Source organism: Lynx canadensis, chromosome C1 (assembly GCF_007474595.2).
Source record: "Lynx canadensis isolate LIC74 chromosome C1, mLynCan4.pri.v2, whole genome shotgun sequence".
Classification (NCBI taxonomy): domain Eukaryota; kingdom Metazoa; phylum Chordata; class Mammalia; order Carnivora; family Felidae; genus Lynx; species Lynx canadensis.
In genome coordinates, this window is record NC_044310.1 from 207623958 (window position 1) to 207640856 (window position 16899).

At 44.9% G+C, this 16899-nt stretch overlaps 1 protein-coding gene across 1 annotated transcript in view; it reads right to left on the reverse strand.

Moving 5' to 3' along the window:
- Positions 1–598: 598 nt before the first annotated feature.
- Positions 599–16899, reverse strand: part of DOCK10 (dedicator of cytokinesis 10) — a 269566-nt gene continuing 253265 nt past the window's right edge. Inside the window, 8 exon segments of the mRNA XM_030325753.1 lie at positions 599–1326; positions 1329–1344; positions 6314–6438; positions 6441–6451; positions 6604–6704; positions 8558–8748; positions 10177–10387; positions 12658–12811. Coding sequence (XP_030181613.1) covers positions 1229–1326; positions 1329–1344; positions 6314–6438; positions 6441–6451; positions 6604–6704; positions 8558–8748; positions 10177–10387; positions 12658–12811 — 907 coding nt within the window. The 3' untranslated portion in view covers positions 599–1228.

The window sequence follows — 16899 nt, forward strand, 5'->3', positions numbered from 1 at the left end:
TCGGACGCTCAACTGACTGAGCCACCCAGGCGCCCCAACCAAATGTATTTCGTACTCAGACTCTATCAGTGGGAATGTTAGTTCGACAGGTTAGTGTGTGTGTGCGTGTGCTCATTGTGGTCACTTGGGGACTCAGGCTGATAGAGGCTTCATCTCCATGTGACTGCTTCGTGAAGGGACTGGGCAGCACCACCCACTGCTTTTAAGGATCTGCCTGAAAATGACACACATCACTTCTCACATTTCAAAAGCAAGTCACGTGGTCAAGTCTAACTTCAAAAGAGGCAGGAACGGGCACTCCTACCACAGGTTTATAGAGTGTAGAGATGGAATATTTGCGAAGAGTCCTATTAAATACCACAACCCTTAAGATTCTGATTCATTCTATCTTCCCCAATCATTCTAGTGATCTACCTTTGGAAACCCCTGGCCCTCCAATTGATCTTTGGAAAGAACTGCCTGGCTGCTGGTTGAGTTCTTTTCCTGCCTTCTTGAAAAGGCAAACCGCAGGGAGTGAGTGTAAGATTGCGTTTAGCAGACGTCCAGCAGTGAACCACTTTTAGGAGCAATTCACCCAACTCTTCAAGAGGGAACCAAATGCAAAGGAATTGTATTTTTTATTCTATGAACAACAAAATACATAATTCACATCCCATTGCTTTTGAGAGCACATATATTACAAATAAAGGAACTCCCACAAACTTTAGAGATTAGTATTTATCAACATGTTTGTACACATACACAAATATTTATATAATGGTATCTGAAATGTTATTCATATAATTTTAGCACTGTCATAAGTATTAACTAAAAAGGCTCTTTTAAATTTGGTAATAAAACCATATATTTTACAATCTTCTATTTACATTTGGAATATGCTTAAATGTTACAAAAACATTCACTTGACCTGTAAAATATGTGTACTAGGGCTCGGTATTGAACATATTATAACTGACAGCAAACTTAGGGTTTGCTTTTGAGCTACACATTCGTTGGAATTTCACGGCAAATATTCAGCTTGGCTTGATCAATGCTGCTCAAAGGATAAAAAATCATAAGAAATGTGCAAAGCCGAAAGCTGGCGAAATTCTCAAGCTAGCGAGGTAAAAAAAAAAAAAATATTAACACTATAAAACTTCGAATAATTAAGTCTTTCTCTTCCCCGAGATTGAGCTACAAATTCAGAAGGGTCCCCTTCGAGGCGTGTGCTGATGCGGTAGACCTCCCCTCAAGCGTCCTCACTGGTTGAAATGGAGACAGTGGGTAAAGGGGCAGCCGGTCTGCTAATTACTCGAGGACAGGTTCGCTCCGCTCCGCGCTTTGACGGTCGTCCCTGCACATAATCTTGACAGGACAAAATACAACAGGACCAAACAGAGCGAAAAAAATCGAGAGTTTCATGTTAATATCACCAAACCGCGAAATTAAAAGCCAGAACAAGGATCTTTTCTTCCCCCCAAGGATTCTGCAAGCTTTTGGAAATGTACTTATTAGAGTAGTTCTGAAGAATTTTTTTTTTTTTCCAAGCCCATGCCGTCAGCATTGTGGCAAGATTTAAAATAGCTTCACGGCATAAGAGACTCTTAAAGACTGAGAATAAACTGAGGGGTTGATGGGGGGTGGGAGGAAGGGGAGGGTGGGTGATGGGGTATAGAGGCGGGCACCTTTTGGGATGAGCACTGGGTGTTGTATGGAAACCAATTTGACGATAATTTCATATATTGAAAAAAAAAATAGCTTCACGGTACTCTTCAGCTATCACATATGAATTTATAAGTGAACCGCTTTATGATGGTATCTGAATAATTCCAGAATTTTACTTTACTTTAAAAGTTGTAATTCGTATTGTCATCTACAAGAAAGGGAAGCATCTGAAAGGTCATTTAAATGTTTGCATTAATGGAAATTCAATGTACGAAAAAAAAATATACCTTGACCTGACTTTGAAAATAATATTAACGTGTCAAATAATACTCTCCTGTCAGATCTGTTCAAATATGAAATGTAAATATTATAACAAGAGTAGAACCCCTGGACATCTCTAAGATGTACCTCTGTAAAGAAGAGACTTAATGAATATTTCAAATTTCTAGTTATGAAGATTTTCCCACTAGCTTCCCAAATTCTGTGGTTTAGCTCTAACCTTCTTCTAGACAGATTAACACTTCTGTCTGCACAAGGCACCAAGCATCTGGGTACCCTATACCGCCAACAAATTCTTACAATCACGCCACAAGTTCTGCGCCAGTATTTGGGAAATAATGTGTGCCTAGAGTATCTGAAGCTCCCAGAACAATATGACTTGGCATCTTGCCTACTTGGCACTGTGGCAGAGGAGATCTGTTCCTCTCTCTGTACTTTATATTTGAGATCCATTCCCGCTGCTAGACTTCACTATGCTGTCGTCCTCACCGCTGGAGCCGACTCCAAATGAGCATCTTATATTTATGTTTCATCCAGTTACTTACATGTATGTCTCACGCCTCCATTAAAGGACGCTTTGATGTTTTGGCTACTTTTAAAATAGTGTGGCGTTCCCGGCTGCCTATAAAGGTAGTTATTGTCTGCCGTCATTTAGCAAACTCCACTGCTTTATCTCGTCTATCCTTTTTATCCTCTTCCATCTCATTCCTTACACTGACTTTCTTTCACTAAGTAGGTGGCTTTAGGATACCCTGTTAGCTAAGATTTTCTGGACACTCTTGGAATGAGTTGCATAATTAATTCTAATTTCTTTCTTTTGTTAATTTTTCACAATGTTTTATTTTTTATTTTTGAAAGAGAGAGAGAGAGAGAACAGGGGAGGCCAGAGAGAGAGAGAGACACAGAATCCGAAGCAGGCTCCAGGCTCTGAGCTGTCAGCACAGAGCCTGATGAGGGGTTCGACCCACGAACTGTGAAATCATGACCTGAGCTGGGAGTCGGACATTCAACCGACTGAGCCACCCCAGGTGCCCCAATTAATTCTATTTTTGTTTTTCTAAAGTTCTGTATCTATTCTAACCCTTCCTTCCTTCCTTCCTTCCTTCCGTCCTTCCTTCCTTCCTTTTCTTTCCTTTTCTTTCGCAGCAGGCTAAAGTTTATTAGTGTATAAGATCAGAAAGGAGCAATGGTAGGAAAGCTTCAGAGAGGGGACATTCAAAAGTGAATGCCCACATTTCTATTTTAAAAAGTTCAATGGTAGATTTCTCTCTTCCCTGTAATTAGTATATGTACTTTTCCCAGAACATGTCATGAGTAGAAAAGTATGTGAATGTATTCATGCATTACAGATTATGGTTTGCTCTGCATTACAGGATTATACTAACTTTGACTACTCTTCCCTCCAGTACACTTTGAACCCAATCATTATGGCCAGGTGCCTTTTCATTAAGAAAAATTGAGAAAAGAAGCAAATAATTTTTGTTGTTGTAAATCTGAACTGAGGTAAATACCCATTTTTAAAAATACTATGGACTTTGTAGATCTTTATCACTGGCTATCTATTTCTGATTTCAGGAAATTGTTCATTACAACCAACAAGTAACACTTGTCAGTACTTGCCATGACAATAGCTTCTTTTGCTCTAGATAACTTATGTTTTGCTATGGACAATTTATACTTATGATTGATAATTATCGATTAACCAGTTCTTCCTCTAGAATCTCTTTTACAGAGCTAGGAGTTAATACTTTGTCCTCATTTCAATCTAAGGTGGAAATGTAGTCGAGTAAATCAGTTTTAAGGAAAACTTTTTTTGAAGATATCTATTTTACTGAATAATAAATCTGTGCCATCCATCCATTTCTTTTCTTTGTGTCAATTTCCAGGAAGCACAGAACCTTTGTTTTGACTTTGCTTCTTTTAGCAAAGGTTTCCTGGGAAAAAAAATTATTTTTCTCTCCTCTTAATCACCTGGTTCTTGTCTTTGTCTCTTTTGTTTGTTTTATTTTGTTTTTGTTGCAATTTGAGGTATACGGAACCTCTGTTCAGGATACGAATGAGCTCAATCAAATACACTTTATAAATTGGGGGAGTATGAATTTTCTTTTTAAAAGCTAAGTTGTTGGGGTGCCTGGGTGGCTCAGTCGGTTAAGCGTCGTACTCTTGATTTTGACTCAAGTCATGAGTTTAGGTCATGATCTCACGGTTCTTGAGTTGGAGCCCTGAATTGGGCTCCATGGCTTGGGATTCTCTCTCTTGTTCCTTCTCTCTCTGCCCCTCCCCTGCAGGCGTGTGCTCTCTCTCTCTCTCTCAGCTCGCTCAAAATAATAAATAAAATAAACTTACAAAAAAAGCTAAGGTTGTTACCTTTGATTGGTGCAAGCTCCCCCCCACCCACACATCAACCTATCTTGAAATGGAATAAAAGCTCTTCTAATGAAACACTCAGAGAACACTAGCCACAATGGAGATATCTGGGGAATATGAACAAAGTAGGAAGGGGTAGGCAGACTAGAAGGCCACAAAGGACAGTGTAGACATAAGGAAAGAAAAACATACCACTTTTGCTTAGAGTACTGAGGGAAATACAGACACAGAGGAACAGAAGCTGTACAGACACGGACCGTGACAAAGCTGTCAGGAGAAAAAAGAGAAAAGCATTTTTTTGCCAGAAGTTTCAAGGTCAGATGCAATTTATAGTTGGAAACAAGCATTTCTTCACCACCTTTCCCAACTTTAAGATCCATTGGCTTGTTATTTTTGTTTCACTCTCAGATGTGATCACCCCTTGCAAGCGAGGCATCCCTCTTGAGTTTTTAATTCCCATCACCTCTTAATCATCTGAAACCACTAAGAATAATCCCTCATTGAGGAATCCTAGCCAGGAAGATAAATGATCTCCAACGTAAGTCCATTAACCAATGTTTTTGGCTACTCTGGAGAGTTTAAAATGTGGGTAAAAGGAGGGGTGCCTGGGAGGCTCAGTCGGTTAAGCGTCCAACTTCGGCTCAGGTTATGATCTCACGGTCCGTGAGTTCGAGCCCCGTGTCGGGGTCTGTGCTGACAGCTCAGAGCCCGGGGCCTGCTTCGGATTCTGTGTCTCCCTCTCTCCCTGCCCCTCCCCTGCTCACGTTCTCTCTCTCTCTGTCTCAAAATAAATAAACATTACAAAAAAATTAAAATGTGAGTAAAAGGAAATGAAGAAGAAGAAAAAAGAAACATGTGGGAAATGCACTCAGAAGAAAACATTCATGTGATACATTTCAGGCTTTGTGAAGTGTGGATAGTGCTTGGCCATTTATTTAAAAATTTTTTTTTTTTTAACATTTATTTATTTTTGAGACAGAGAGAGACAGAGCATGAACGGGGGAGGGTCAGAGAGAGGGAGATGCAGAATCTGAAACAGGCTCCGGGCTCCGAGCTGTCAGCACAGAGCCCGACGCGGGGCTCGAACCCACGGACCGTGAGATCATGACCTGAGCCGAAGTCGGCCACTTAACCGACTGAGCCACCCAGGTGCCCCAGTGCTCGGCCATTTAAAGAGACGAAAGGAAACGCATTTTTAGTGAGTGGCTACTATGCATGAGGCACTATCAGGAGATTATTCAAATTGTCCCCCTCCCTCAATTATTCCATAAAGAGCACATCTAACTTCTGGAGGGGGCCACGGGTAATAAGATAGATGTCCAGGTCCAGTGTGAGAGTTGATGGATGCTGGGAAGCCAAAGAATAGCACTTGGCTTTGGACCACTTGATTATGTGTCCCTCCCAAGTACCGTGATTAATGAATATCCAGATTTTGTGCACAGCTTTATAGAACATGCTGGCTACATGCCAGAAATCATGGATAACTTGCTGGTGGGGTAGAGGATCGAGTTTTACCCAGTTCTGCACATCTTCAGGAGGCCCAGCCTGTGTAGAGGCAGTCTCCATCTCGGTGAGCCAGGCCCTTAGTCCTGGCGTTCCTCTGGAGTATGGTGCAGAGACCCCTGGTGGCGGAACTGTGGGACTCCGTGTCACAGCCTGGGAGTTGGGACTTCCTACATCCGGGACGGGAGTGGCAGCAAACCTAGTGGAACGTCGCCCGCTGTTCCTTACTAATAGGTTCCATCTGTTCTAGAAAACCAATAGCTCATATGGTTTGGCTAAACATATCTGAGAACTTCGGAAATCACCTGGGTTCTCATCTTCTTTTTTGTTTTTTAAATAGATTTTTCCCCAACCTGATCTCTCTTTGGAGAGGCGCGGAGTGTTGTACGTGGAGGAGGGAGCAACTCAGCGCCATGGTGGTCACGAAAGAGAGGAGGCATTTACAGGCCTCCTGGCACCGGGGGTAAAATGGGCACTTCCTATGAACTGGCAGCGTGGGCCGCCTCCAGGAAGGTCTTACCTGCTCATTCATGATGGTGGAGAGTTCACTGAGCATGTCCTTATAATGGGACCTCAGCTCTTCCTGGTACTCCAGCTGATCCTCCTTGATGAGGCGCTCATTCACATCAAGGGCCTGTCCACACCGTCTGCAAATTGCCTTTGGGGACAGCAGTCAGCAAATTAACAGCCAGCCCCAGAAAGCGGCAACTCAAAGTCGGGCCTCGGTGAGACTCTGCTGCCTTGGAGAGGGTCGGGCGGGTGGCTCCTGCCTGAAGGAGTTCCAGAACATTCCGACAAAGAAAAGCTTACCTGAATATTTCCTTCAGAAGTTTTACTTGGTTGTCAGGGTATCTCTTCGCATTGGTTTCTTCAAGGAAAGCTCGTGCGTAGGCCATCGGCCCAGCGTTAACCTGTGGGGGGAGAAGAGAAACGTCTGAGGAGAAACCCATCTCCCCCTTGGCTGGAGCCTTCTCCGCAGCTAGAAGGAGTAGCTTCCATCATGCAGTGCCCACATCCTCTCATGCTGCTGCGGGGTCCACCGATTTGTTACCTGTCTTCTCTGCTGTCCCCCCACTCAGAAGTAAGTTACTGAAGGATCCAGCTGCGTGCTATACCTCACGGTACCTTCTCTCAAACGGTCACTTGTCCCTCGTTTCACATTTTTTGTCACGTCTGCAACTCGGCTTGCACCCTTATTTTCTTACTATCTTTGAAACCTAGACTCGTTTTGATTTACTCACGTTGAATTTAATATCTGTGAAATCAAATGGGTGATGTACTCCTTATTTTATTTTATTTTTTCTATTCACATTCAAGTCAACACTTCACTATTAATGGCAGCCATTCGCGTATGCACCACCCTGGGAGTCACTGTTTTACCGGATTCCGCTTAACAGTCTGGCCTACATTCCGGCCGGAGGAGGCATTTATCAGATTTGCCGAAAGAACGCACGTTGCCAGGACCCACTCCTGCTCGCACACATGCGCAGGCTTCCATTCACGAAGGAGTCCGTACCCTTTAGTGCTTATGGTCTCTTCATTGTGACTGTGGGGCTTGGAAGGAATAAGGTCACAGCAGAAGGAAGCTAACACTGTATTCGAGCTGCCTTCAGATGCCCATGCCTGCCAGGTATTGCCAGCATGGCACAATGACTAAACATTCTGGATGTTCCCTTTTGTGCCCCCGGTCCAACGTCCACCTTCCTTGACACAGCTCTGTGCCGAGAGAAGCTGTCCCGTTTGGAGGACAGCAATGGTGCTTTTGCCTTCCGGCTTAAAAAAAAATTATTATTACTATTTCGAGTCAGCCATGGGGACACGGAGAAAAGGTGGGCGGGGAAGAGGAGAGCAGGTCAACATCAGGGTCGGCCTCACTGATTTTTCCTTTTTGCCTCGGGGCTCCTATGTAGTTCCACACGCATTGTTATGGGCCTGCCTTTGTTTAAAACTTTAACTCTTTGCTCATTATAAATTGTTGGCATCGCACAAATTATTCTATCCTGGGTACTGAGGTTTTTGATGCCCACTCTCATTTTGTGCCCGAGGTGAGTGCCTCACCCGAATCTCCCTGGTCCCAGCCGGGCTGGGTTTGTTGGCCACAGGGTTTCCTCTGTGTGGTCCTCTATCTGGCAGGGGTAGCGCTCAGCAGCTGGCTCTCCCAGCTCTCGCTCTGTTCAACTCACTCTTGTCTCCTCTCCAGCTCCGGATCTAGGGGTGGGTAACAGCCCCTCGGTCTTGTCAGCTCCTGTGCCCACGTGTTGTTTGTCCTAAATACTGCTTATACCTCTGCAAACAGTCTGTTTGTTCTCTTTTCTTTAATCACCCACAGTGAGCAGGATCTGCTGCCTTACCAGGCCCCTGACACTCAGATAAATACCGACACACATCTTGTGAACCAATAAACATTTTCAAAGGATTTGTTTCTGAACACGTTCGTGAGGCTCTTACGGATATTGATGAGACAGCCGTATTTGTCATTCATTCATTCATTCATTCGTTCACTCATTAGATTTTCGAATAGAATAGAGTTTATGCGGAGAAGATGGGAAAGGAGGATTTATTTCAGCTAAACTTAAAGAAAAGAAAAAAAGGTTCGTCTCCTGGTGTTCGCACTGGCAACAAAACAAAGTTTTCAAGACTCAGAAAAAGTTGCGGATGGTATCAGAACAGAAAAATGGCTCTCACGTCCTACGTCAGAAATTTCTAGGGCACTCGGTACCAGGTGCCACGGGCCGTGTGCGTCCCTGCTCTGGACAATGCCTACCTTCACGCTGACACTTCCTTGGACTTTGAGCTGCAGTCGGATCATGTCTACCTCGTCCATTGTGCAAAGCTGATTCAGCTCAGAAACTTTCTTGGACATCTCATCAATGGCCACTTCGATAGGATTCAGTTCTGTGCTCGATTGGCTTATGACTTGTATTCGCTTCTTCACGTAGGGGAACAAGTGACTGGCTGCACGAAAACAACGCGAGAGAATGTAAAGCCTGAGGGTTAGGGAGGCGTCCAGGGTACCCCTGAAGGTCCGGATGATCTCGTATCTCTCTTTTGGAAAATGTTTATTTATTTTTGAGACGCACACACGCGCATGCACACACACACACACACACAGTGCAAGCGGGGGAGGGGCAGAGAGAGAGGGAGGCACAGAATCGGAAGCAGGCTCCAGGCTCCTAGCTGTCAGCACAGAGCCCCACGCGGGGCTTGAACTCATGGACCGTGAGATCATGACCTGAGCCAAAGTCGGTCACTTACCCAACTGAGCCACCCAGGCGCCCCTTGTATCTCTTTTTATACACAGCACATTCCACCCTGCACTTTTTCTGTGTATGTGAGTTATTTTTTCTCCTGTATACCATGGTGTCTAACGTCTCTTAGGTTTTGGCCCAACTAATGTTGCCTGGCTTGCTCTCGCGCACCTGGCTGGCCAACCTGTCCTCGTTCTATGGGCTGGATTAAGGCCTTTACAGTCTCCAACCACTGAAAAGATTACAGTTTCCCTCATAACTTATAATTCAAATGAAAACGACACTAAACCACACTAACGAATGCTTCCGTCTCCACCAAATAGCATGTTATAATCTCTTTGTTCTGATCGTTTACGATAAAAGTTCTGAAAAAGTTTCCCGGAAGATGAATGTGTCCTGTCATCTGGATGTCGCTGCTATTCTTGTATCCATTGCGCTATCCAGGAGTGCTCATCAAGATTCTTCTAGAATACCCTCGTGCGTCTTTCTCCTCCGTCAGCCTGAGGGGCCCCTCCCGCGTATTCCCATTTTCTCTCTCATACTCTGCTCACCTGAACGTCTTGCTTTACTTGGCTCTCTCCTACCAGACTGTGAACCCTGAGGGCAAGAGTCCTGTTGTATTTGTTTCAGCTCCCAGAACGGCGCCCGGCACCTAGCAGGCGCTCACGGCACGTTTGCTCAGTAAGCGAGAGGCTCCCCGGCTCCTAGAGTAGCTCTAGACAGCGCTGGAAGGGATGTGGGAGGTCATCCCCTGCGTTCAGTTGACACGTGAGGAGCCCCAGCTCCAGAATGGTTTAGAATCTTGCCCCAAGCACACAATTCTGAGAGCTGCTAACCCTCAAGTCACCGGGGGTGGGCTCAGGGAGGGACGAGTGGTTAAGTTCAGAGCTGTTCCCGGGACACCGGCACCATGACCTTTGCGGCCCTGACGTCTACAGGGAAGGGGCGGATGGGGTAACCGTAGGGGCGGTTTCTCTTCTGGTTGACTTCCCAAGGTGGGGACGCCAGCTCCCCGGCCAGCGTTCCTAATTTCGCACATGTCGGGTGGCTGTCCGCGAGACTGCGACCACCCCCGCCCCCCGCCAGGGGGCCCGCGTTGCAGCCAGCGCTCTGCCCGGCCGCGGGCGGCACTTACTGGTCAGCACGGTGCGCCGCTTGCACTGCTCCTCTACCCCGCCGTGCTTCTTGCCCGACAGCGTAAAGGGCGTCTCGAAGACGAAGCGGTTGATGTTGTGGTGCATCTCGAAATCTGTCTTCCGGTCCTCGATTTCCTTTTCCTCAAAGAATGGTGTGACATAGGTCACCTGGATGTAGGCATATTTGGGGTCCAGATCCTTGGGGTTTACCTGGGTGGACGCGTTAACGGGGGAAGAGAGTGGTGAGCCGCAGGTGCTCCGGGAAGCGAGCAGGGCGCTCTGCGTCCCCCCCCGCTGGCACCCTGCCGGCCTGTCCCTGTCCCCGTGGGGAAGAACAGGCAGTGGGATCCTTTCAGAGGCTGGGTGGCCCTGGAAGCACAGACAGAGTAACTGGCCGGACTGCGGTCAAGCAGCCAGATGGTGGCAGAGGTAGGACTGGAGACAAACTTTCTGGTAGTGACGTTCTTCCAAATGTACGCACCTGGCTAAGGCGTTTTACTTATAATCCTTTCTTTTCTTTTTAAGAGGTTATTTGAGAGAGAGGCAGAGAGAGAAAGAGAGAGGCAGAGAGAGAGGGAGACACAGAATCCCAGGCAGGCTCCAGGCTCTGAGCTGTCGGCACAGAGCCCGACGCGGGGCTCGAACTCACAGACCACGAGATCATGACCTGAGCCGAAGTCGGCCGCTTAACCATCTGAGCCACCCAGGTGCCCCTCTTTTCTTTCTCTTCTGTAGTGAATGTCCTCACTTTTCTCTAGAACACAAGCTTTTTTTTCCTTTTCTTTTTATGTATTTTTGAGAGAAAGAGAGAGAGAGAGAGCAGCAGAAGAGGGGCAGAGATAGGGGGACAGAGGACCTGAAGCCAGCTCTGCGCTGACAACAGCGAGCCCGAAGTGGGGCTCGAACTCACGAACCATGAGATTATGACCTTAGACTAAGTTGGACGCTCAACCGACTGAGCCACCCAGGCGTCCAGAGAAAACAAGCTTCTTAAGAGTAGAAATATATCTTCTTGTCCTTCGATGATTCAGCCATGTACCTAGACCTGGGCTCGGGCTTTGTTGGCTGAGTGGATTAACTGGTTAGCCTGTCTCATGATTGCAAATATATTTATTTTCAGTTTCTCTAATACCTTCTCTTATCTGCAATAAATCATCCTATATGATTTCTTTACTAATTCTGCTTTGGTGAATAAGCTTCAGAAATGGCAAGGAAGACAGGCTAGGGGGTCCCAAGAAGAGCCAGGGAATTTTCAAGGTTGGAAGAGATGATTCTCAGCCTCTTTTCTAAAGATTTCTGGAAGAATTTTTAAACTTCTTCCAGCTTTCTCCATCTGTTTACGTACTCACTGCCTATCTGATTCCAGAAATTTGAGGAAGCTCATGAACTTATTTATGATGTTCCTAAAATTATACTGTAAGATGAGTATAACTGTATCTACTTTACAGATTAAAAAAAAAAATTCAGAGTGGTTATCTAGTTTCTCCAAGATGGATCCCCAGCTGATAGAAGGTGCCATGATGGAGTGAAGACTGCAGATGTCTGCCACTAAATTGGGCATTTTTCTCATCTCACTAGGAACCCTATGCTTCCTATTTAGGAGTGCCACCATGAGGGTGATTCGAGTTCTTTCCATCTTTAAGGGGAAGGGGATCTTACCTTTCAAGCTAAGGGAGAGAGTGACGGGCACATCGTGACAATTTCTGCCCAGACCCAGGAATCTCATGCCCCGATCCCTCCAAATACCAGCTGAGTAAAAGAGGAGGGGAGAAAAGAGACCTTTTCTTTGGTGGCCCAACAGCGGCTCCCCACTTGGGCACCAACCTGCTTTTTGAGATGCATTCCTCTGCTATATTTTCTGTCCAACCTGTGTTGCAGACACCTGCCATTGTGTCCCCTTCTCATTCCTCCCTGGCATCACCTGTGCCGGGCTTCTCAGAATGCCCTCTGCTTCCGGCAAACGGCTTCTCACTCTGCGATTCCCAGATCAGACATCCCTCCTCCGTGAAGCATTGCCCAGCCAAGAATGATCTGCTCAGGGAGCCCTGAACTTTCTCCCTGTGACTTAGACCTGTCTCCCGAGGAACTCCCTGGGCTCTATTTAATTAACCGTTTTCATGTAGCCGCCTCTTCTTAACCCAGTGTGCACCGTGACCTCTGGAAGGAACAGGGGACCCAATCACTTTAACCCTTAGGTTGCTATTCAAATGCAAGTAATCTATGGCAGAAATAGAGAATTTAGTAACTTGTTTCTAAGGTTACCTAAAAGTTACTCAAATAAACACACATAACATTTTTGACCAAAAAAAAAAAAAAATCGCCAACCATCCAATAAACAAACAGGCAAAACCTCCCGTGTGGTTGAGGCAGGTTACTTTGCAGTCAGGCAGAAAATGAAAACCTTAACAGATACAGCTAAAAAAAACTAAAAAAAAAGGAGTCAGTTATTCACATGTGCATGGACGCCGATTTTCCTTTACCTTGTTGGAATCCTGGATTATCTTCACATTGTCTGCCCCAAATTTATCCGCATAGAGCTTGAGCAGTCTTTGAGAAATCTCCGAGAGGCCCGTCAGCTTAGGCTCTTTATAAATATACTCCTTACCTTCCTCCTCTTCAAAAAAGCCCTATGGGAAACGCACAACGAACCACCAGTTTTATTAGGGCACTCCAATTGCAAATCACAAACACAAACAAAAGCTAATTACTTAAATAATATATCCAGTCTTCGGTTGTTATCCAAGCTATGGATCAGCACCCTATGAAATTGAAAGAAAAAGTAACGTAAAGAAAAAAAAATATCATGTTAGAATCAGCCAATAATGAAACACTCCCCACCAGGCCAAAGACCCTCCTGAGATAACCTTACACCTGTTTTCTCTGTTTGCAGAAATCCGTGGTTACACCTGCTTGCATGTATTTTGGGAGAAGAATGCCCTCATGTGGCAGCCTGGGGTAGAACACAGAGTCTGGAGTAATTTTTGGCCTTTGTCATAAGGCCTTCTTCACGTCTTTGGCACGAGCAGAGGAAACTCTGTATGTCATGTAAACGTACCTAGAGGTACGAGTCGATATGCACCCCACATCACGTCAGATGCAAAGCCATAATTCTCTGGATCGTTGTCCTAACAGGAATGACATATGGTAGGTATGTTCCCAAGTGCTGCTATTTTATTTTATTTTTTTTTTAAATTTTTTTTTTTTTCAACATTTTTTATTTATTTTTTTTGGGACAGAGAGAGACAGAGCATGAACGGGGAGGGGCAGAGAGAGAGGAGACACAGAATCGGAAACAGGCTCCAGGCTCTGAGCCATCAGCCCAGAGCCCGACGCGGGGCTCGAACTCACGGACCGCGAGATCGTGACCTGGCTGAAGTCGGACGCTTAACCGACTGCGCCACCCAGGCGCCCCTTAGTGCTGCTATTTTAAAAAGAACTGTGATATGTCTTCAGACGCCCGATGCAAGCATATGCAATTTCATTATTCCATTTACTTTGCTAATAGGTCTTTTACAATCCTGCAAAGCTAAAATAGGGGATTGAAAACAGTAACCATGCCATCATATTTATGCCATAGGAACAAGTAGGTTTCAGCCTCTGTTAATTTTATTTGTCTGGTTTGAAACGGGGCGGGGGGGGGGGGAAGGTAAGATTCTATCATCTGAGGATAACCAAGTGAGGCAATCTTCACATCTCCTTCTCTTGAAGAGACACAGCGTCATCTTTCCTGTGGAATGCATGTGGCCTCAGAATACTGGATTAAGTGGGGAGTTAAGAACCTAGGCTCTCACGGTTTCTTCTGACTGCAGAGTTTACCTCATGAAAATGGCTTTTGAGGGCCAGGTGAAGATCCGGAGGTCAGAAAGAATCTTAGCTGTACTTTTTTCTGCTTTTCTCATTTCTGACCTAAAAAAGAAATATTCATTGTATGTAAAAAACACACGCAGCAAGCATTCTAATGCTGTACTTTTGGCTAACGTGAGGTGATTGATCTAAGAGTAAGGATTAAAATGCACAACCATATGGTGCTTTAAGCTTGCAAGCACTTTTGCCAGGTTAAGTCTGACCATGTGAACAGGATACTTCGTTTCGTAATGGGCTGCAACTGAAGACGATGAACTCGTTCATCAGCAGAGTTCTTGTCAAGCAGGTAATCGCCTGTTTCCTTGTGCGTTTCCAGAACTGACTTTGGGCTTTTCAAAGGCAGAGAAGTGTCTTGTCCAACAGTGCATGTTCAGTGTTTAACACAGAGCCTGGTCTTTAGGGGAATTTCCCTCTACCTTCGTTGAATGAAGAAGCAGATGAATGAAATAGTTCTTAGAGGGCATACATCTTAAAGATGTGTATTTGCACCGGGTATAACTGGAAAAGATTCCATGGATTCTAAGAAAGATGTTTTATTGAACGATTTTTTTTTTAAAGAACGGTCAAGACCACACGCAGCTGAATATAGGAGTCCCCTGACCCCAAACTGCTAAAAAAAAGTGAGTTAGAGTATTGAAAGCACAAAACATGCTTCACCGTCATTCCTCAAGAGTTGGTAGGGGTAGTGAGGTCTGGCCCGGTTCCCACATGGCTTCCAGCCTGCCATGATTTTTCTGTCTCTGTCTTTGTGAAGACTTGTCTGGTTCAAGGTCAGAAGTTAGTGGCTAAAATCGACAGACTGACACATCAGAGAAACAGGACTTCTGAGGCCATCAACCAGAACCCCACAGGGCAATCGCTACAGCCACATTTGCAACTTCCTTTTCAATAAGAAAAAATGTCTCTAAGTTTCAGGAAAAGATTTTCTCACCACGCTGTGAAAACTAGCACAAAGAGACATTTTCACTGTGAATTTTTCTCCAGTGACAAATTTCTGAGTCCAGGGTTAGCAGCAAGGGAGAGGTGGGAAGCAGGATTTTATTGTCATTACGCTGACCGTTGGCTCTGGTCTCAGTCATGACCTGTGACTTCCTTTCATCCCTGCTCCTTGATCTGCATGATGGAAACAGTACAGACTCAGAAGTCTAGTGGGAGGCCCCAAGAACAGTGCCTGGTACACAATAGGCCCTTGGTGTGTGTTAGTGCTGATGAGGAGGACAGCAATAACAAAGAGAAACATTCCGTGTCAGCAGAGCAATCTAAGCTCTGACTGGCATGCAGGGAAAACAGCTTAACTGAGTGTGGAGTGCTTCAAAATACACATCTTCAGCTGCTCTGCACGGCAACTACAGTTTTCCTTATTATATGAAAGGTCTATTGACGCTGATTTCAATATCTTGGTAAGTGACTGATCAGAAGAAATGTGATTATTTACGCCTTTGGCCTAAAATAGACATCTGTTGGGACTATTTTCTGTAAGAAGTAGAAAGAAGCTGGAGTGCAAGAATTAAAAATTTCCTCTGCCGTCTTCTGGGGATCACGCAAGAGCTTCTGGAGCCAGCTCAATGGCAGTTCGAAAACAGGGGGAACGTGTGCTTACCTTTACCCAGAGAAACTATCAAAAGCATAGCCCACTGAGCCACAGGACACTGTCTTCGGGGAGTTTTCAATTGCTACCCTCTCTGAAATAAATGATCATCAGTAGGGACACAGGTGATGACAAGCCAGGGTTCGTTTGTCTTTTGCTTCCGCCCCAAGGTTACGAGTAAACTGCCTTTCGTGGCAATGGGAAATGTGATCTCTGCATTTTCCCTTGCTAGTTTGACTTTCTAAATGTCACGGTACAATGCGATACATATTCTGAGCAGTCCGTTGTGAGGAAAACAGCACATATTCCAGTTAAACAAGGACTCTGAATCAGCGCAGTTAACAACCCTGAGTTACGAAACGTGCAGGCAATAGATGATGATAAAAATATACTTCAGTGGAACTGGTAACTAAAAGTGACTCCTTACTAGATGTTTCTGAAGATTCTTCAGAATCCACAAAGCCCCTGCATCATTACGGGGAACGTCAAATATAGCGCCCTGCTATTCTACTTAAGTATTTTGAAGTTCACGAGCAAAGGAATGCATTCAAAGAGGAACCTCGTGTATAAATGTGGGTCCGAAAGTATTAAAAGGCTAAATGCTAAGCTAAGCGTACAAGAATGCAGACAAACATTTCATAGACAATACAAACCTCTCTCTCAATATATATTTTAAATACATATGTGTTTAAAGATAGATCTCTCTATATTTTAAACACAAATTATATGTATTAAAAATATATTCTATATCAATGACTTCATATACATGGGAGCCAGAAGGGTGTAGCACACGACCAGAAGGTGGTTTTTCAAACTACACATCCGCCTTCTCTCCTCCTCTTAATCTCTTTTCTGTCAAGTTTCTGAGACACATCTACACCCATGCAGGCAAGACGGGGAACCATGAAATCTGTATCTTTGGGGCCACCGGAATAAACAGTCCCCAAGCCTTTCATTTATATATTCCAAGAGCATCTAGCTGATATTCTAAGTTATGCAATGGGTATTCGCTTGCTTGCTTTCACGCTAAACTCAGGGCCTAAGTATTTCATTGATTACAGGTGGTGTTTGATCACTACTGCTGTTTTCATCAGTCTGGAAATTGAATACATCAGGGACACTCTGGAGGGTGGCTTTATATAGGCCGCTCTGTGTAAAGTTTCCACAGTCAATGACGTCAGGTGTTGCATTTGAAAATCCGTGTTATGCAAGACTTGCGTTCTTAAGGCCCCCGCCATGAAAAAAAGGAGTTTCCAACTTGTTTTCTATT